The sequence below is a fragment of the Ailuropoda melanoleuca genome, chromosome 12 (genome assembly GCF_002007445.2).
Source record: "Ailuropoda melanoleuca isolate Jingjing chromosome 12, ASM200744v2, whole genome shotgun sequence".
In the NCBI taxonomy this organism is placed as follows: domain Eukaryota; kingdom Metazoa; phylum Chordata; class Mammalia; order Carnivora; family Ursidae; genus Ailuropoda; species Ailuropoda melanoleuca.
This window is the reverse complement of record NC_048229.1, coordinates 63,918,450-63,940,948: the sequence shown is the minus strand read 5'-3', so window position 1 is coordinate 63,940,948 and position 22,499 is coordinate 63,918,450. Positions and strand designations below refer to the sequence as shown.

Genomic DNA, 22,499 nt, shown 5'->3' with positions numbered 1-22,499 from the left:
TCATGAGACCAAATGGAATGATAAAATATCAAATGAGTGGAAAATGGAGCTAATGTAGCAAATTAAAGCTCAAAACATAGCTGCAGATCTAAAAGCTAAATTAAAAACCACGAGTGACAAATATATCAAAAACATCAGAGCAGAGCTTTAAAAAAAAATCCTGATAAATGATAAGAAAAGACATTAAAGTAACCAGAGAAAAGAACCCAAAGACATGGGGGACAAAGACTAGTCAACATTTGAATAGTAACTGGAGTCCCTGAAGTAAAGGACAAAACAAATGGAACAGGAAATATATACAGATACATAATATAGAAAGATTTTCTTACATGAAAGAAGAAAGAATCTTAGATTGAAAGGAGCATCGTTGGTACTAGGACAGACTGACAAAGAACCATCAACATCCAGACATACTCTGGTTAAGTCAGTAATTTCAAGTATAATGATATAATTCTTCAAGCAAGAATAAAGAAAAAAAGAAGAAGGTGGTAAGGGGTGCCTCAGTGGCTCAGTCAGTTAAGCATCTGCCTTCAGCTCAGGTCATGATCTTGGGGGTCCTGGGATAGAGCCCCAAGTTGGGCTCCCTGCTCACAGGGAGTCTGCTTATCCCTTTCCTTCTGCCCCTCCCCACCATTCGTGATCTCTCTCTCAAATAAATAAATGAAATCTTAACAACAACAACAACAAAAGGTAAGTCACTGACAAGGAAAATATAAAGCACTGATGATACCAAAAGTGTTAGTCTTCCCTTAAGCAAGAACTTTTTCTTTTTTTTGGAATCTCTACACCCAACGTGGGACTCAAACTCATGACCACAAGCCAAAGAGTTGCATGCTCCACCGAGCCAGGCAGGAGCCCCAACAGAGAATCAGTTTTTATTTTTTTAAAAGATTTTATTTATTTCAGAGAAAAAATAGAGAGAGAGAGAAAGAAAGAGAGATTTGAGCCAGATGCAGGGCTCGATCCCACCACCCTGAGACCATGACTTGGGCCGAAATCAAGAGTTGGGACACTTAACCCACTAAGCCACCCGGGCACCCGAGAGAGAGAACCAGTTTTTAATTAAAGGAATACTGTGGAAACAAATCACTTGGACTCTCAAAAAATATTTGTTCATTTAAGCACTTGTAAATAATTTCTTTCTTGGTAAGAAAAGTCAAAGATACAGGAAATGAAGTAAAGAATCGTCTTCCTTATTCTAAGTGAAATAAGCTCTCTTTTAAGAAGAAAATATGACTCCAACAAATGTCAGAATTCCTATGACAACTGACAAAGCACTGAATAAATTTAAGATATACAATATAATAACTTTACTTATATACATTGTGAACTGATTACCATGATAAATTTAGCTAACATCCATCACCTGATATAGTTACCAAAAACTGAGAGAGAGAGAGAAAAAAAAAGGTGGTTTTCCTTGTGATAAAAACTTTTAGAATCTACTCTTAGTAACTTTCAAATATACCATATAGCAGTGTTAACTAGTCATTATGTTGTATACTATATCCTCGGTGCTTATTTATATTTTAACTGGAAGTCTGTACCTTCTGACAACCTTCAACCAGTTCTGTCACTGGTAACCACAAATCTGATTTCTTTCTTTCTTTCAAAGATTAATTAATTTATTTGAGAGACAGAAAGAAAGAGCACGCACGTGCACACAGGAGGAGGAGGAGAGGGAGAGAATCCCAAGCAGACTCCCCGCCAAGCATGGGCTCGATATCACGACCCCAAGATCACCAGCCAAGCCAAAACCAAGAGCTGGATACTCAGCCAACTGAGATACCCAGGCTCCCCTGATTTCCTTCTGTAACTGACATTTCCTGCTACAAGTCATTTTAAAACCCCCCTAAAATGTAAAGCTTTGTTTGTCAAGAACTATGAAATACTGTTTAGACATAGGAAATGATAGTTCATAAAATGTATTTGTTCAAATTCACTTCAGATATAATTAATTTCTCCACAATACACAATGCCATTAAGACAAGTTCTGACAGAGAAAATGGGTGACTCAATTATTTTTTTTTTTTTAAGATTTTGTTTATTTATTCAACAGAGATAGAGACAGCCAGCGAGAGAGGGAACACAAGCGGGGGAGTGGGAGAGGAAGAAGCAGGCTCATAGCAGAAGAGCCTGATGTGGGGCTCGATCCCATAACGCCGGGATCACGCCCTGAGCCGAAGGCAGACGCTTAACCGCTGTGCCACCCAGGCGCCCCGGGTGACTCAATTATTATACACAGCCCTTCTGATGTTTGAGTATTTAAGGCAACAAACATTCTCAAACATGAAAGAACCCAAGAAATGTAGAATCCAAAGCCCTCCTTAAACAAACAAAAACACTTAACAGTAAAATAAGTAAAAATCAGTAGTAATTATTGAATTCAATTTGATACAGGACTAAAGCTAAACAATGGGGGATGGCCCGGTATAAGGGTGGGAATATGTCTTTACATTAGCAGGAAAAAATAACATAAGCAACAAAATTCAGGAGGTAGAGGGCAGAGCAGGAGAAGTTTAAGATAGACAATCACCTCATCTTTCAAGCAGGGAGTCAATTCAAACTATTAAAAAATGATTCAGTTTTTCAATAATTTATTTATTATCTTTGACCTTAGATCTTTTTAGGACCTCTGAACATGAATAACAGTATCTAAGATTCAGTAGTTCTTAGCTTTACTTCTGTTTCATTTTTAAAATGTTTCATTCAAATAAAATTAAACTTAATAATCAACTATTATGATTCAAAACTTAAAATATATTCCACGCTCAATATTACATAATTATGATTTCACATTGTTTTATTTTCTTCTAATAAATTCAGATAAAAATAAATTAAATATTTTAATCACAAAGATGTTCAGTATAATCTTATCCTTAAAAAATTCATTCTATTTTTTAGCCATCCATTCAGTCTTTCACTAAATATACACAGAGAATTATCTGAAATGTTAATCAAACATTAACAACTACTTATTTTTGAGGGGTTTATTATTTTTTTTAAAAATCTTTTATTTATTTATTTGACAGAGAGAGCACAAGCAGGGAGAGTGGCAGGCAGAGGGAGAAGCAGGCTTCCCACTGAGCAAGGAGCCTGATGTGTGGCTCAATCCCAGGACCCCAGGATCATGACTTGAGCTGAAGGCAGACACTTAACCAACTGAAATACCCAAGCACCCCTTTCTGAGGGGTTTAAATTTGGGGTAATTTATTGCTTTATTCTGCTTTTTTGGTATTACTTGGATTTTAAATGAGCACATATTATACTTATAAGCATAATACAGTTGTGGTTTTGTTTTTTCTTTTAAGAGAAAAACAACTGTTTGACCACTATACTCCTTCCCCAGAGTTCCCCAGCTGGAGAGGCAGTCCTCAATCGATTAAAAGACTTTTTCAGTATAGAAAATAAAACAAAACAAAACAAAAACAAAAAATAAAAAACCCTCAATGCAGAAGCGCTGCCATATCAACAAGAACACAAAACCTCAACAGAGGGTTTCAAGCTTTGAGTTTTCTCTCTTTGAGCTCGTAGTACCTAAATGAGTAGACTTTATCATCAACAGATGTATGATATCTCCAAAAGAAGCCCCAACTCATACCTTTACAACAGGATGCCCCCCAGTAGACGCTTTTACTGCTCCTCGACTACCTTCAGTTTCATAATGGGCTCTATGATGAGTTTTAGGTTGCACTTCTATTTTCAGTTCACATTGTCCAAAATGAGTTGGTAAAGGCCAGTCTAGTGGAGGTAATGAAGATGTGCTATAAAAAAAACACACAAAAAATGCATTTCACCATGCTATTATTGCCAAGCAATGATTCAAATCATTTCTTTGCTAGCAACCAACATTTCTTTCTTCCTATGATCTCTGAAGCAAAGTACTGCAAAAGAAAACTTCACTTAATAAGTTATAACACTGAATATGATGGGTACTTAATAAATAATTCTTTAACCTGAAGAATAAAATCAATTTCAATTACTTCTTGGCTTCCTGTATTTTTTTAAAGGACAAATTCTAACATTCCATAAAACTATAACTGATTCTCAACTATGTGTACATAATTATAAAAACAAAAGAATAATTTAATTTTTTAAATTAAATTAAATTATTAAATTAAAAGTTGTCCATCTGTGTGTATGTGTATCAGTGTCTCTCTAAGGATCCAAACATCCCTGTATCTCAGCACATATGTCTCCCTCCCTGGTGTTTAGCTACGGAAGTTCGTCTGTTATACATGTTGCTTCCCCACTTCCTCCCTATTGCTCTTTTCCCTGTCTCACTGAAATACTGCTTATAGTTGGCAGTATACTGCAATTTGAAGCACAAATTTAATTTCACTACACACCTGGCTGAAAAAATATAAGGCCTATCACTGCAGCGCTCTAAATGTCAATTTTAGAGAAAATTTCAGTTGATCAGTAAGATAATTTAAATAGCTTAAGGGGATACAGATTAATTCAGATATATTAACACTGAAAATGTGGGATTTAAAAAAGAAATAACTTATATATATCTATAGGTCAAATATTAAAGGACCCAAAGCTACAATGATTTATATTAAAAATATCTTCTTAGTGACTGGTGAAATTGGACTTTTAAGGTCTCTTCCACCTCTGAAATGCTATCATCTCTATCATTCATTTCTTTGAATGTCCCCAGCTCTGCTTTACTAACTACTATGAAACGCAAAGGTATTAATTTTTATTAGTCTAAAACAACTCAATTTCAACTCTTAGCTAGTTTCCACACTGTTCCACAGACTTAAGCAAACACCTAAAAAGATTAAGATAATTTTCAGAAGCAGCGTGCGTGACAGGCTCAAAGGTGTCTTCAATACCATAATTCCACATTTTATTTTTCTAAAGATCTGCATCCAGAAATAAACATTCATACCAATGAAAAAGCATTAAAAAAAAAAAGTAAACAAATCCAACTCCACCATGTGCATGATAAAAGCTGTCTTTTCTAATCAATTACAGACCAGATTGATTCTATAAAATAGGATTGTGGTAACTGATCAGTTATTTGGAAAATAAAGTTGTTATATACTGTTCTCTACTCCAGTCCTTAGCTAGATTCAAGATTCAAATATACATACATATATATATACACACACACACACACATACACGCACAAATACTATATATTATGTTATATACATATATTATAAAACTAATATGTAAATAAAAATTTTATTAGAAATGTACAAGTTAGATTTTTGTTTATTTTTAATTATTTTAGACTGGGGTAAAGCTTTCAAATATATCACAAAAACCAAAAGCCATACAGCAGAACACAGATTTGAATACATAAAATGTTATAATTCCTCTACACTAATAAAAAAGTCAAATTTATAAAGTCAAAAAACAAAAAATTGTGAAAAACGCTTGCCATAATATACAAATTTCATTTGTACAATAAGCTCTTAAAAATATAAAAAGCTTATTCACAATTAGTTTTATTAGTAATTTAACATATACTATAATCAACCTTTTACAAGAACCTTTTTTAGATAAGAAAATTCTTTCTAGGGATTCTTAAATGTAATTTACTATTATTTACAATTCACTACCTATATGCTTTTAAAATGCTAAGTCCAGCCTATCTAAAGACCCTTTTAAGACTCAATGGAAAATACATGCAGACTTTAATTGATTTGTACAAAAGACACTGAAAAAAGGAGGGGGAGGGGAATGGTTAAACCACTCCATATAGATAATGTAGTCACATGCCCTCAATAACCCATAAGCATAAAAAATGACCAGCAGCCATTTCCATCAACTCACCGAAATATTGGGGTGTGGCCAGGCTTTGGTTTGCTCCACGTAAAAGGTGAAGGAACGGAAAGAAATTGGTCACCAGATGAATCTTTCTTTAAAGGATACTGAGATCCAAGGCCATCATCTATTGAAGTCTCCCGGGATGGTGATAAATTCCCTTGGTCATCTGAACAGAGCTCTAATTTTCCTGGTAGTACAGTAGCTTGATCTTCAGAAGTCTTCCTTGTTTTCAGAGGGATATCAGTCTCTACACAGTACTGAAATGGAAAAAGTGCAGGGCCAAGGCCTGATCCACCCTGGACAGAAGCATTAAGCCAGGTATCTTCTGTTATACTTCCCCTCGGGGAGTGACCAGGAGAAGGAACAGGTGAGTGATGGGGTGAAAGGGACCCAGCATAACAAACCTCAGCACTGGAGTGCCGTCGTTTCCCACATGGGGAAGTAGGCCTTGATGAGGGCCCTGAGGCTGGCCTGGGGCTCAGCCAATTCTCATCAGTGACACTAGATCTAGGAGAGTGGCAAGGAGATTGCCTGGGTGACAAGGAGTGTCCAAGTCCATATTGTTGATGCCAGGACTCTTCTCCAGGGCAGCCTCCTGGCGAGCCACCAGGAGAAGTCAGAGGGGATCCGAGAGTAAATCGGGCAGCAGCTTCATTCAACTCCGAATCCACATCATCATAAATGTGTGAAAGAGATTCACAAGAAGATGCATCTGAGAACCAGCTCCTAGAAGATATACTGCTGGCAGGACTAGGACTAAGGGAAGACTCCCGGTAGGATGGCTCAAGAGGAAGATAGAGATGATCTCTAGAAGGCCTTTCCAAATATTCCCTTTCTGGGTCATTTATGTGTAGGTCATCTTCATGAGCATCTATTTCTTGATGACAGTTAGGAGAGATGGATGTAATTTGAATACTTGGGCACTCAAAAGGTTTGGGACCACCTAATGGGCTGTATTTAGATTCAGGAATCTCACAAGTTCCTTCATAGTTTTTGTGACCTTGGAGCTGAAACGATGGTGACAAAACAGAAGAGTGAGACGGTAATCCATGATGTGGTAAGCAAAGTGGTGAGTTTAAAGTAGATGGAGGTGGATCTACATTAAAGATGTAAATGGATGCACAATCATCTGGCTCAAGATCTATGGGGGAAAGAAAAAAAAAAGGAAAGAAAAAAGAAAAAAAATCAACAAAACAAGAAATTAGAAAATTTAGATGTGTAAATTACTAGATGAGAAAGTAAATAATAATCTTGAGAGAAAAAAGTTGGACATAAAATGCATATCATTAGCTCCACTGAAGAGTGGTGTGTGTGTTTTGTTTATATTCAAATCCCTTCTCTGCCAACACCAACAATGTGGGTTTTTAAAAAAATTTTTTTAAAGTAATCTCTACACCCAATATGGGGTTTCAACTCACAGCCCTGAGATCAAGAGTTGCATGCTCTACTGAATGAGCCAGACAGGCGCCCCAAAGTGTGTTTTTTAAAAAAAATATATCTGGTTATTTCTGCAGATATTATGCTATTGTTACATATTTATATTTGTAATTATATGTGTAATTTCCCCCTTATTTCCACATTTTCTAAAATGAAAATTTTAAAAATCTGAAAATAAATGCTTCTATTAAAGAAATAATCATATCCATAGTTCTAAAAAAATTCACAGAATTATAAAATGATAAAATCCTATAAATTCAGCATCATCTGGGGTCTGCAAGTTAAAATGGAATAAAGGATAGAACAGAGCCTTTGAAATGTTTTTAGTTAATAAGCACACACACTAAGTTTATTAATGAGAAGAGTTACAGACTCAATTCAGGAGACCTAGATTCTAGTTTACCTTTGCCATTAAATGTGAGCTCTTAGGCATATGATTTAACCTCTCCAAGGCCTCAGTTTCTGTGTAGTAGTACCAGAACTTTCCGTTAAATTTTTTTTTTTTTTAATTTTAGAGAGAGCACGCATATCAGTGCATGAATAGGAAGAGGGGCAAAGGGAGAGGGAGACTCTTAAACAGACTCCCCACTGAGCACTGAGCCTGCAGGGCTCAATCCCAGGATCCTAAGATCACAACCTAAGCCGAAGTCAGATGCTAAAGCAACTGAGCCATCCAGGCACCCCAAGAAATTTTTATGATTAAGAATAGCAGCTTTCTCCTTCAACATCATACCATCCAGAATTCAGATCTTTGCACCTAGTAGACCAGGTTAGAAGAGCCACATGACCCCACTCAATCCTTTACCTCAACTAGAAAATAACTCACTAGAGCTTATAACCTATTATTGCTTGTTAAAGTAAACCTCATAAGGGCAGAGCTTTTAAAATGCAACCCTTGCTGGCTGGAATATTTAACACTAAACAAGTCCTGCCAAATTACCGACTGAGAGTATTTACAGCAATAAGGGTATTTTGCAACTTTACTTTTATAATGGAGTGATTATTATCCTTTTCACAGAGACAGAAGTCTGAAGCATTAGCACCAGATGCTGGTTAACACCTTCACTTTTTCCAACAAGATCACTGAGAAACCAAAGACAAAACTGTTCACAGGTAGAACAGAGAAGCACAAACCTTTAGCCTCTTCTCAAAAGTACTCAACAAGACCACATTATTTCATTACATTCGTACCCCTGTGAAATGACAGATCTTTAGACTCCTAATGGGGCTGCCATTAACCAGCATCTCATAATTTAACTATCTCCATAAGTCCTAGATTTTGGAACTTTAAAGATGATCTATGGTTAGTGACCACATTCAGTAAAGAGTTTTTACGTGTATTAAAACAAACAAAAAACCCTATGTTTAAACACTGGTTCTGGCATTCCATAGCTGTGCAAACTTGGACAAGTTATTTAACTGGCTTGAACCTCAGTTTTCTGAGGCAGTTTTTTCCATAAAACTGTCAGACATAAGCAAGGTATCAACTGAAACACACACCATTTTAAAACAAGCAATTTATTATAATGATTAATATTTAGCAAAACTCACTACATGTTAATTACCTTGTCTTTCCCTTTTTAAAATTTAAGATGGGTATGTTATATTATACTTTATTATTTTTTTTAACTTTGAAGTATTTAATAAATTGCAACACCTTTTTAAGTACACCATTCACTCCACTCTCTCACTCCACTTACTGAATCAAGATAAGTAGAGCTCCAAAGAAGAAAACCCGTATTTGACAGTGAGAAAAGCTAGAGGAAAAAGCTTTTAAAAATAAACTTGTGGTAAGCATAGCATAACAATTCCCATGTTCCCATGCAACATGGGAAGGACAAGGGTATCAGTTTAGTTTCTCCAACCAGGATGTTATTTTTTTTTAATGTTTTTTTTATTATATTATCTTAGTCACCATACAGTACATCCCCAGTTTCCGACGTAAAGTTCGATGATTCATTAGTTGCGTATAACACCCAGTGCACCATGCAATACGTGCCCTCCTTACTACCCATCACCGGTCTATCCCATTCCCCCACCCCCCCCTCCCCTCTGAGGCCCTCAGTTTGTTTCTCATAGTCCATAGTCTCTCATGTTTCATTCCCCCTTCTGATTACCCCCCCTTTCTTTATCCCTTTCTTCCCCTACCGATCTTCCTAGTTCTTATGTTCCATAGATGAGAGAAATCATATAATTGTCTTTCTCTGCTTGACTTATTTCACTTAGCATTATCTCCTCCAGTGCCGTCCATGTTGCAGCAAATGTTGAGAATTCCTTCTTTCTGATAGCTGAGTAATATTCCATTGTATACATGGACCACAACTTCTTAATCCAGTCATCTGCTGAAGGGCATCTCGGCTCCTTCCACGACTTCAGGATGTTATTTTTAATTTTAATGTAATTTAGGAGTAAAAATGGTTCTGTATGAAATACAATGTTTCTAGGCTGCAAAAAACAGAAAATCCAATTGAAAGTAGCCGAAGGGAGGGAGGGTATTTTCCAAAATAACAAGATTTCCAAAGGTAGGGCAGTTCCAGAACTGGTTATTTCATCAGTTCAACAAGGTCACTGATAAAACAATTTATTTCTATATTCCCATTTTGCCACTTTTGGGGTGCTAACTTTGTGCCCTTCACTTTCAACCACGTATGTGTATTTTGTCCTAGACCAGAAGCAATGTAATCATTCATTAAAAAAATTTTTTTTAAAGATTTTATTAAATTTGTCAAAGAGAGAGAGAGAAAAAAAACACGAGCACAAGCAGGGGGAGCAGCAGGCAGAGGGAAAAGCAGGCTCCTTGATGCAGACTAGATCCCTGGACCCTGAGATCACTACCTGAGCCAAAGATAGACGCTTAACCGACTGAGCCACCCAGGCAACCCTAAAAAGTATTTTTTGAGTAGGTGCTATGTAACAGGCATGTCCTAGATACTGAAAACACAAGAGTAAACAAAACAAAGTCCTCATCCTCATAGAGCTTCCATTCTACCCTGAAAGGAAAGAAAATGTCATTTAAAGTGGAGTCTGGAGGCCAGCAGGGGGAGCTCTCACACCCTCCAAGTCTTCCTCAATTGCAGACCAAACAGAAGAGATGAACAACACTGCAAGTGAGCACCAGTTTACCACCCCAAGAAAGAGTAGGAAAAGTTTCTCTCCTTCCCCAGGCAACAGCCCAGCCAATGAGAGACTGTCACAACTCAGCCAAAGAAAAGTCACTATACTTGGAGCTCCAATTAACGCCAATGGACTTTTTGATTAAAACAGCCCAACTCCCCCATTTTCCTCCATAAAAGAGCTTTCCATTCTTTTGTGGTCAGATTTGCCTATGGTTTTGCCATAGCATAGCTTGCTTGTCTTAAATCACAATTTTCTGCTATTCAAAATAAACCCATTTTGCTGGTAAAATAACTGCCAGTTTTATTTTTAAGGTTAACACCAGTAACGTGTCAAATAGTAAAACTTGCTATAAGGAAAAATAAAATAGGGGAAGGAGAATAGAAGTGAGAGAAGGACCAAAGTTAATTTAGATAGGGCGATAAGGAAAGGATTTCTCCAATACCTGAGCAGATACCAAAAGGATAAGAGGAACTGAGCTATATAGAAGTCTATGGGAAAAACACTGCAGGTCGAGGAAACAGTGAGTGCGAAGTCCTAAAGACACAGAATTTTTGGATTTTATGAGAAAAAGCAAGAAGGCCAATGGGAAAAGAACTGAGTGAGAGGGTAGAGTAAGGGCTGGGGGTGGAGGGATACTGGCTTTTAGTAAAGTAAGGCTTCATAGACCATTAGAACAACTGATTTTTATTATTAGATGAGAAACCACTAGAGGGTTGTAAGCAAAGGAGTGTCATAATCTGATACATAATAACCTAACATATATTTAAGAGACTATTGTAATAATCTAGGTACAAAATAATGGAGCATAGGACCTGGGTGGTGGTAAGCTGAAAAAGTAGAAAAAGCAGTAAGAAATGAGGTGGGTTTTTTTGTTTTGTTTTGTTTGTAAGGTAAAGCTGACAGAACTTAGACTGGATGTGGGAAAGAGAGGAGAGTCAAGGATGATACCAAGGTTTGGGGCCTGAACTATTATAAGAACAGTATTTATAATTACTGAAATAAACAAGAAAGAGAAATTTGGGAGATAGGAAATCAAAAATTCTACTTTGGACATATAAAATGTGAGATGCCAAAAAGCTTTTCAAGTGGAGATACTAAGTATCTCTAACTAAGTAGATAGTTCTGTATAAAGTCTCTAACTAACTAAGTAAATAGTTCTGTATAAAGTCTCAGGTTTACCACATAGATTTGGGAGTCATTAATGTACAGATAATATTTAAGGCTATTAAGACCAGAACAGAGAGGGGCGCCTGGGTGGCTCAGTCAATTAAGCATCTGCCTTTGGCTCAGGTCATGATCCCAGAGTCCTGGGATCAAGCCCCACATCAGGCTCCCTGCTCAACGGGGAGTCTGTTTCTCCCTCTGACCCTCCCTCCTCTCACGCTCTCTCTCACTCTCTTGCTCAAATAAAAAAAAATCTTAAAAAAAAAAAAAAAAAGAGGACCAGAACAGAGGACTAGGGAGTAACTGCAGATGGAGAAGAAAGCAGGCAACTGAGGCATCGGAGATTCCAAAGTTTAGGGATCAGGGAGACAAAGAAAAATGAGGAAGGAGAAGGGACAGTCACTGAAACGGAAGAAAACACAAAGAAGTGTGACATCCCAGAAACCAAGTGCTCATTCATTTAACAACTACTTATAATGTCATTACTATTTTCTAGGAACTGTTCCAGATGCTAGGTATATAAATAGTAAATAAGTAAATATATAAATAGTAAATAAGACATGCATGGTCCCTGCCCTCATGAAGTGGACAGTCTCAGGGGAGACTGACAAAAACACAAATTAAACACTGTAACTACTACTAAATGGCAGAAATTTCAGAGACTAAAGAAGGAACCTACTTTACAGAGAGTACAGGGACAGGCTTTTTGAGAAGGTGGCATATAAGCTAAAACCTGAAAGAAAAACAGGAACCAGCAAACAATGAAAAGGTGAGTGTGGGTTTGAGTTAGGTAGAGAAGGCGATAGCTCCAACACAAGGGGATGGTATAAGCAGAGAGTCAAATAAGACCTTGGCTTCTTTGAGGAAGTGAAAGGCCCAATATGTTGCTAAAGACAACAGAAGGGGGAGAACTGAAAAAAAGCAAAACCTAGAAGGATCATGGTAAGAAGAGTGAACTTTATTCTAAAGATAATGGAAACCATAATAGAGTTTTACAAGGAGAGTGACATGATCTCTGAGAACAATTTTGACAACTACATATGTAGTCCCTAGTAAATCCCTGATGCTTATTAAGTCTGTAGTAATGTATTTATTAAAGTTGTTGTCTTAAACGTCTTATAGCATGGTAGAGATCTGAATACAAAATTTGGGAGCGTGCTGCTTCATCTTCTTCCCAAACGCTGGAAATGATATGAGCAGCTACTACAATCTCTCTATAATAAATAGTTCTAGGTCCAGATTTCCAACTCTACAACTCTCAAATTCATGGTGCTTCAGAAACTTAACCATCTCAAGACTTATTTCCTCTGTGTTCCTTGAGCCACTAGGAGGTCACAAACAGGCATGCAGTAATCTGTAAATGTCTTAGACACCATAGAGCAAGGGTTGGCAAAATATAGCCCATGGGCCAAACCTGGCCTCCACCTGTTTCTGTACAGCCTACAAGCTACGAAGAGTTTCAAATGATTGGGGGGAAAAATTAAGTAATACTGTTACATGGCACAAAATGGTGTGAAATTCAAATTCTGGTGTCCACAAATAAAGTTTTATTGGAACACACCCATGCTCACGTGTTTATGTAAGGTCTATGGTTACTCTCATACAACAAGGGTAGAGCTGAGCAGCTGTGAGAGATAACTGCCTCCCACTGATACATGGTCCGCTAACAAATTGCAATGACACAGTTCTAACTGGACAGCATTCTGACAAACTGCATACTGACATATTGCATACTGACATACTGCAACACTGTTTTAAACTTACCAGTACATACCTATCAAATCAAAACAGGACAGAGAAAAGTGGACTTCAAATCTAAGTCACACTTCCAGAGTACACTGGAGTGTGGGTCAGTTTGTTATCAAATTAAATGGCAAAGTATTGTTTACCATCCAATGACATTATGGCTACGCTATCAGAATACCCTATACATCAGCAATACCACCGTAAATCCATTACAGACAGCCCAACTCAGAGGAAAATAAAAGAAAATTTAGAAAAAAACAGAATACCTTACCATAGCAGGATTTCTTTACAAAAAAGAAAGAATAAAAATGAGGCTGCAACCAAAGAAAGTTTCTGAATGGCTTGTTAGCCAAGCACAGAAAACCATCTTCTAATGGTGATTTATTTAAATTGTTTGATTGCAGCAAGTGAAGAAACTTACTCAGAGAAAATAAACTTGTATTAACCTTTCAGCAAGCATGGTGGATTGAAAAATTGAGGACACTGGTAACAAGATCAATAGGCAATTACAAAACAAGGCAAACGGTTTCAAGAAGTTTTCCTTGGCTCCTGATGTATAACAAGATGTTACAGATCACGTTCAATTACTATTTGAGAGTCAATGTGAAATTTAAAGTGACTAAAGAATTAGCCTCTATGAATAGTCTGCATGGAACAACTTTAGGCAAGAATATTTTTTAAAAAGTTGAGAAAACAATAGCTTAGTACAATCTAAATGGATGCTGTTAGGTTGTATTATAACTGGTGTTGGAAAAAATAGAAGAATGCTATGATAATATGATGAAGACTTGTACACCACCAAATTAGACAATCTGCAAGAAATGAGCAAATTCTTACAAACATATAAATTACCAAAATTGACTCAGAAGAAACAGGAAAATCTCAACAGACATATATCAAGTAAAGAGATTCAATCAGTAGCCAAAAAATCTCCCAACAAAAAAAGTCCAAAACAAAATGGCTTCACCGGCGAATTCTACCAAACATTTAGAGAACAGTCTACGAGGCCTGTATTACCCTGATACCAAAGCAAGACAAAGATACAAGAATACTAGAGACCAATATCCCTTATGAATACAGACATAAAAATCCTCAACAAAATACTAGCAAACCAAATTTTTTAAAAAGACTTTATTTGAGAGAGACAAAGATAGCAGACAGAGAGCATGAGCAGGGAGGAAAGGGAGACAAAGGCTCCCCGCTGAGCAGGGAGCCTGACACGGACGGACTTGATCCCAGGACCCCAGGATCATGACCCCAGCCAAAGGCAGACACTTAACCGAATGAGCCACCCAGGCGCCCTAGCAAACCAAATTTAACAGCATATTTAAAACCAAATGGAATTTAGGTCAGGAATGCAAGGATGGTTCAACATTTGAAAAATAATTACCATAGTACTAGAAAGGAGGATCATCTGAATTGACACAGAAAAACACTTAACAGAATTCAATACTTTTTCACGATGAAAGAAAAAAACTCCTGCAAACTAGGAACAGAAGGGAACTTCCTTAAAACGATCAAGGGATTTATGAAAACGCCATAACTAATATCATACTTAATGGTGAAAAACTGAAAGCTGGAGTTCTCCCTAAGACCAAGAACAAGACAAAGATGCCACTTTCACCACTGCTATTCAACATTGTACTGGGAGTACTAGCCAGAGCAATTAGGCAATAAAAAGAAATAAAAGGTATCCAAATTGGAAAGGAAGAAGTAAAACAATCTCTTTGCAGATGGCATGATTCTATATATAGATGATCCCATAGAATCCACAAAACACAATTAGAACTAATAAATTAAGGAAAGTTGGAAGGTAGAATATCAACACATAAAATTCAGTTGTGCTTCCATACACCAAGGAACAACACAAAGTAAATTAAGAAACTAATTCTATTTATATCAGCCTCCAAAAGAATATAATACTTACGAATAAATGTAACCAAAGAGGTAGAAGATCTGCACACTAATTACTGCAAAATATTGCTGAAAAAAATTAAAGAACTAAATAAGTGGTAAGAATTCCCTTTTTCATGGGTTGAAAGATTTAATCTTGTTAACACTGAAATATTCCACAAAGCAATCTAGTCAATGCAATCTGTACCAAAATTTCAAAGGCTTTTTCTGCAGAAATGAGAAGACCAATCCTCAAATTTATATGGAACTGAAAGGGGCCCAGAACAGCCAAAACAATATCGAAAAGGAAAAAGCAAGAAGATTCCCAATTCCCAATTTGAAACAACAATAATCAAAACAGCACGGTATTGGTGTAAGGATAAACATACAGACTAATAGAACATAAGTGCGTCCAAAAATAAACCTAAAATATCTATGGCCAAATAATTTTTTTTAAAGATTTTACTTATTTGACAGAGACAGAGAGAGACAGCGCAAATGCAGGAGGAGGGGAAGGCAGAGGGAGAAGCAGGGTCCCTGATGAGCAGGGAACCCAATGACGGGCTTGATCCCAGGACCCCGGGATCATGATCTGAGTTAAAGGCAGACCTTAACTGACTGAGCCACCCTGGCACCCCTATGGCCAATTAATTTTTGACAAGGATGCTAAAATGATTAAACGGAAAAAGAATAGTTCCTTCAACAAATGGTGCTGGGACAACTGGATAACCCACACACAAAAGAATGAAGCTGAACTCCATCTCACACCATATACATAAATTAACTCAAAACAGATGACCTAAATTGAAGAGCTAAAACCATAAAACTCTTAAAAGACTACATAGGGTGTATACATACCATGACCCTGGATTTGGCAAAAGATTTTTTATTTATTTTTTTTGATGTAAAGTTCGATGATTCATTAGTTGCATATAACACCCAGTGCGCCATGCAATACGTGCCCTCCTTACCACCCATCACCAGCCTATCCCATTCCCCCACCCCCCTCCCCTCTGAAGCCCTCAGTTTGTTTCTCATAGTCCATAGTCTCTCATGCTTCATTCCCCCTTCTGACTACCCCCCCCCTTTCTTTATCCCTTTCTTCTCCTACCGATCTTCCTAGTTCTTATGTTCCATAGATGAGAGAAACCATATGATAATTGTCTTTTTCTGCTTGGCAAAATATTCTTAGATTTGATATTAAAAGCAGGAGCAACAAAAGAAAAACGGGATGAAATGGACTTCATAAAAATTAACTTTTATGCATCAAAAGATACTATAAAGAAGATAAGGACAACTCTTACTCAGCCATAAAAAAGAATGAAATCTGGGGCTCCTGGGTAGCGCAGTCGTTAAGCGTCTGCCTCCAGCTCAGGGCGTGATCCCAGTGTTCCGGGATCAAGTCCCACATCGGGCTCCTTCCGCTGGAAGCCTGCTTCTTCCTCTCCCACTCCCCTGCTGTGTTCCCTCTCTCACTGGCTGTCTCTCTGTCACATACATAAATAAAATCTTAAAAAAAAAAATGAAATCTTGGGGCGCCTGGGTGGCTCAGTTGGTTCGGCATCTGCCTTCAGCTTGTGTCATGATCTCGGAGTCCCAGGATCGAGCCCCAGGTCAGCTCCCCACTCAGAAGGGAGTTGGCTTCTCCCTCTGACCCTCCTCCCTCTCGTGCTTCCTCTCTCACTCACTCTCTCTCAAATAAATAAATAAAATCTTAAAAAAATAAAATACAATAAAAAGAATGAAATCTTGCCACCCGTAATAATATGTATGGACTTAGAGGGTAGTATGCTCAGTGAAAAAAGACAGAGAAAGACAAATACCATATTATTTCACTCATATGTGAAACCTAAAAAAAAACAAAACAAACTAATAAACAAAAAAACCCAGAAACAGACTCATAAATACAGAAAACAAACTGGTGGTTGCCCGAAGGGAGACAGTGGGAGGATGGGCAAAATAGATGCAGGAGTTTAAGAGGTACAACTTTCCAGTTATAAAATAAATAAGTCACAGGGATGAAAAGTACAACATAGGGAATACAGTTAATAATACTGTAATAACATTGTTTAGGGACAGATGATAACTACACTTATGTGGTTAACATTACATAATATAAAGAATTGCGGAATCACTATGTGAAATTAATATAACACCTGAAATTAATATAACATTGTATCAACTATACTTCAATAATAAACATTTAAAAATAAATATTTAAAAAATAGTTCTTGAGGGGCGCCTGGGTGGCACAGCGGTTAAGCGTCTGCCTTCGGCTCAGGGCGTGATCCCGGCGTTATAGGATCGAGCCCCACGTCAGGCTCCTCTACTATGAGCCTGCTTCTTCCTCTCCCACTACCCCTGCTTGTGTTCCCTCTCTCGCTGGCTGTCTCTATCTCTGTCGAATAAATAAATAAAATCTTTAAAAAAAAAAAAAATAGTTCTTGAAAAATGCCATTCAACAAACCCCTCGGCAAATGATTCTCTGTAATGATGACATCTTCCCTTTGGAAAGTTGACTTCCTCTATTAAAAAGAAAAAAATGTGAAAATTGAGAGAGGGAAAAAAAGACAATCCAGAAAACGGAAGAAAGTATTTGCAAATAATATATTTGATAACAGTTTGAGTATCTAGAATATAAAAAGAACTCTTACAGTTCAAAAATAAAAAGACAACCCAGGGTGTCTGGGTGGCTCAGTCGTTAAGCCTGCCTTCTGCTCAGGTCATGATCCCAGGGTCCTGGGATCGAGCCCCGCATAAGGATCCCTGATCAGCAGGAAGCCTACTTCTCCCTCTCCCACTCTCAATGCTTGTGTTCCCTCTCTGGCTGTCTCTCTTCTCTCTCTCTGTCAAATAAATAAATAAAATCTTAAAAAAAAAAAAAAAGACAACCCAGTTTTGTTTTGTTTTGTTTTGTTTTGTTTAAAGATTTTATTTATTTATTTGACAGAGAGAGAGACAGCCAGCTAGAGAGGGAACACAAGCAGGGGGAGTAGGAGAGGAGGAAGCAGGCTCACAGCGGAGGAGCCTGATGTGGGGCTCGATCCCATAACGCCAGGATCACGCCCTGAGCCGAAGGCAGACGCTTAACCGCTGTGCCACCCAGGCGCCCCGACAACCCAGTTTTTAAAATGGGCAAAGGAACTGAATAGACATTTCTCCAAAGAAAGTATATAAATTGCCAAAAAGCACAAAAAAAGATGTTTAAGGGGCACCTCGGGGTAGCTCAGTCGGTTGAGCAACCAACTCTTGATCTTGGCTCAGGTCTTGATCTCAGGATTGTGGGTTCAGGCCCCGTGTCAGGCTCCAAACTGGGCATGGAGCTTACTTTAAAAATAAACAAACAAACAAACAAACAAAAATTTTTAAATAAAAAATAAAGAAAAGAAAAAAAAGAGAAAAAAAGACATTCAACATTGGTCAGTTAAGAAATGTAAATCAGGGGGCGCCTGGGTGGCACAGCGGTTAAGCGTCTGCCTTTGGCTCAGGGCGTGATCCCGGCGTTATGGGTTCGAGCCCCACATCAGGCTCCTCTGCTATGAGCCTGCTTCTTCCTCTCCCACTCCCCCTGCTTGTGTTCCCTCTCTCGCTAGCTGTCTCTATCTCTGTCAAATAAATAAATAAAATATTAAAAAAAAAAAAAAAGAAATGTAAATCAGAACCACAATGAGATACCACGTCATAACCACCTGGATGGTTTTAATTTTTTTCCCCAAGATTTTATTTATTTATTTGGGGGAGGGAGCAAAGGGAGAGGGAGAGAGAATCTCAAGCAGACTCCCCGCTAACTGCAGAGCCCAACACGGCCCAGAGATCATGACCTGAGCCGAAATCAGGAGTCAAACACTTAACAAACTGAGCCACCCGGGCGCCCCAGGGTGGCTTTAATTTAAAAATAAATAAATATATAATAATTAGTGTTGATGCGGATGTGGAGAAACGGGAACCCTCATATATTAGTGATGGCAATGTAAAACGGTGTAGATATTATGGAAAAACAGTTTGACAGTGCCTCAGAAAAGTTAAACATAGAATTACCATAAGGCCCAGCAAATCCACCTCTAGGTATATACCCAAGAGAATGCAAATACACTGTCTTCATAGAAGCTTGTACACCAATGTTACAGCAACATTATTCATTAATAGCCAAAAGGTAGAAACAATCCAACTGTCCATCAATGGATGAATGGGGAAACAAATTATGGTGCATACAAACAATGGAAGCCATAAAAAGGAGCAAAGTATTCAAAGATGCTGCAGCCTCGATTAACATGGAAAACATTACAGTAAGGGAAAGAAACCAGACCAAAAAAGATCACGTATTGTGTGATGCCTTTTGTAAGATGCTTACATTTCTAGATACATCTAGAATAGGCAAATCATAGAGACAGAAAGTAGATTAGAGGTGACCAGAGGATGCAGGGAGAAGGAAATGGGGAGTGATTTCTTAATGGGTATGGGGTGTTTTTAAGGGGTGATGAAAAAGTTTTGAAACTAAGGAGAGCTGGCAGTTGCACAACATTGTAAGTACACTAAATACACTTAATTGTATACTTTAAAATAGTTAATTGTATACTTTAAAATGGTTAACTGCATGTTGTGTAAATTTTACCTCAATAAAAACAAAAACAAATTGAAAGAACTTCCAGAAAGAGGACTGAAGACATACATTTGCCCATTCCCTACTGAAACTCCAATAAATGATTGCAAAAGGATATTTTTTAAGGGTGTAAACTCACAAGAACAAAAAGCGTGAAGATGAAGCCATGGCAACAACAACTTTTAGATAGTGCAATGCAGGACACATGGTAACTGATTTAACATCTGAAAACTGTGAAAACTGAATTCCAACGAAGAACTCCAAACACTCAGGAAATCAACTACCAGGTACTTTTGGTGAAGGCAAAAATGAAAACACGACTGGCACAATGTTTGTATAATGAGTCACTAAACTTCCCAATTTCCCACACTGCCTCACTTCATACTACTGAATGACCATCTTTCTAGGCAGAACACTGGAGATTTTCTCAAGAGGTAAAACAGGACAACCAAGAACCAGGCTAACCATACTGGAAACAGAGTAGATGAAATTAAAGTCTCTCCAAACTTGCACATTAAAACCCCCAATACTCTTCTCTTCCTTGGCTCACAGTACAATGTGCTTATACTCTGCAGGCAATAGAAGAGATTCTTCTCTTGGGAATCTGATTAGCCTAAGAGAAAAGACCTACAGTTAATGACATCACAAGGTAACCTAGTAAAACTCCTATAATGAGGCCTACAAGTTAGCAAGTGCCACTTGTGATCACATAACTGCCATTAAGGTTTTGGTGCCTCACTTTTTAAAATAAGCAGATAGCTACAGATCATCAAACATCTGATAAAAGCTTCAACCTTAAAGACAAAAAGAGAAGTGGAGGGAAAAGACTATGCAGCAAGATGAAAACCTCAAAAACAAAAACAAAACCTACCCTCAATAACCTCAGAGAAAGAAACCAAGATACTGTAACCTTGAAATAAGAACATGTGCTTTTATAAAAAGATGAAGGGTGCCGGGGTAGCTCAGATGAGTGTCAGACTCTTGATTTCGGCCCAGGTCATGATCTCAGGGTCGTGAGATTGAGATCAAGCCCCGCAGGGATTCTTTCTCTCTCTCTGCCCCCCCCACCCCTGCCAAATGCATCCATGCTCTCTCTAAAAATAAATAAATAAAGTAAAAAAAAATAAGATGATGAAATAAGAGCCCCTAGAAATTAAAATAATGAATGGAAGGCTCAAAGAAAAACTGAAAGATTAAGCTGAGGAAATTCTCCAAAGAGTTAAGCAAAGAGAAAAATAGGAAATGGGAAAGAATACTAGAATTTGTCTAGGAGTCTGAGCTGAAACTTCGAGTTCCAGAAGAAGAAAATAGAAAATGAAGAGGAAGAAATAAAGGATCACTAACGGTGAATTTAGCACAAGGGATGAAAAGAGATCCACACTAATCCACATCACCATGAAATTTCAGAACACAAATGACAAAAAGAAGAATCTAAAAGGTTGGGAGGACAATGAAGAATTGAAAACTAGAATGTCATCAGACTTCTTAAGATCAACACTGGATGCTAGAAGAGAATGGGGAGTAATACCTCAAAAATCTGAGAAAATATTGTATCTAATCTAGAATTCTACAGCCAGCAATGATTAAGCGTGAGAAAATAAAGACATTTTAAAACATGCCTCCATGACCTTCAGTAAGCTACTAGAGGAAGCATTCTGCCAAAATGTGTGTAAAGTAATTAAGCAAAAGGAGAACATATATATATATATATAAGAAACAGGCTATCCAACACAAACAGAAAGGCAAATGTACTACTCAAGATGATGCGGAGATCTCAGAAAGCCCAGCCTGGGGCTGGATCCCAGGACCCTGGGATCATGACCTGAGCCAAAGGGAACTGCTTAACCAACTGAGCCATCCAGGTGCCCCAAGAAGAGTTTTAAAAAGCAAAGGATTCCTTTAGGTCCTATCAGTATTGAAAAATAGTAATAATGAACGATGTTCAAAGGAATTCTCACCCGAAAAGAAAAAAAGGGGAGAATCATTTGGCAACCATCTACTTAGGACTATTACAGGGACAAAGTCAATAGTGAAGAAAGGTGCTGCCACCACGGCTTAACATCCACATGTAGGAAAAAATAAGTAAGGTCAATTCAGTTTTGTTAAAAAAAAAAAAAATGCCAGGACAACTTAATTTTTTCCTACAATAGCCATTATAGTGACCTACAAGGAAAAAACAATTAGAAAATCAAATCTACCTAGATTATAATAATAAGCCTTTGTCTGAATCCATCGCATGTGACATTCTCACCAAAGGGGCAAGAAATCATGGTAGCAATTAGGTATACAAATTGTTGTTTTGGAAACAGTGACCCATAGATATCAACATTTAGATAGCTTGTCCTTTAGTACAACATCAACATTAGTAGCTTGTCCTTTTCAAGTTACTTATGAATAACCAATATAACAATATATATATTCATGTTTCCAAATGTTATATTGGATTTGTATTAATAGTATTTGTATACTACTTGTATTAACTATAATGGCAATGGTAACTACTATGGAAGGTAAAATTCTAAATTACCATGAGAAGCTGGGGGAAAATCTCTTAAAAGTAGAGAAAAAACACAGGTGCCTGGGTGGCTCAGTCAGCTAAGCATCGACTCTTGGTTTTGGCTCAGGTCATGATTTCAGGGTCATGAGATTGAGTCCCCGTGTTGGGCGCCAGGCCCTGAGCTCAGCATGGAGTCTGCCTGGGATTCTTTCTTTCTTTTTTTTAAGATTATATTTATTTATTTTTGTAACAGAGAGAGAG

The 22,499-nt window shown here is 37.6% G+C and overlaps 1 protein-coding gene across 3 annotated transcripts in view; it reads right to left on the bottom strand.

The window, feature by feature from the left end:
• The window catches only part of NFATC3 (nuclear factor of activated T cells 3), a 103,531-nt gene that overhangs the window by 76,869 nt on the left and 4,163 nt on the right, over window positions 1-22,499 (bottom strand). For all 3 annotated transcript variants that reach the window (XM_034638491.1, XM_034638490.1, XM_034638492.1), the window contains exons 2-3: window positions 5,791-6,925; window positions 3,602-3,764 (exon numbers count right to left, since the gene is read on the bottom strand). In XM_034638491.1, the coding sequence (XP_034494382.1) occupies window positions 3,602-3,764; window positions 5,791-6,925 (1,298 nt within the window). The remainder of the gene's footprint in view (window positions 1-3,601; window positions 3,765-5,790; window positions 6,926-22,499) is intronic.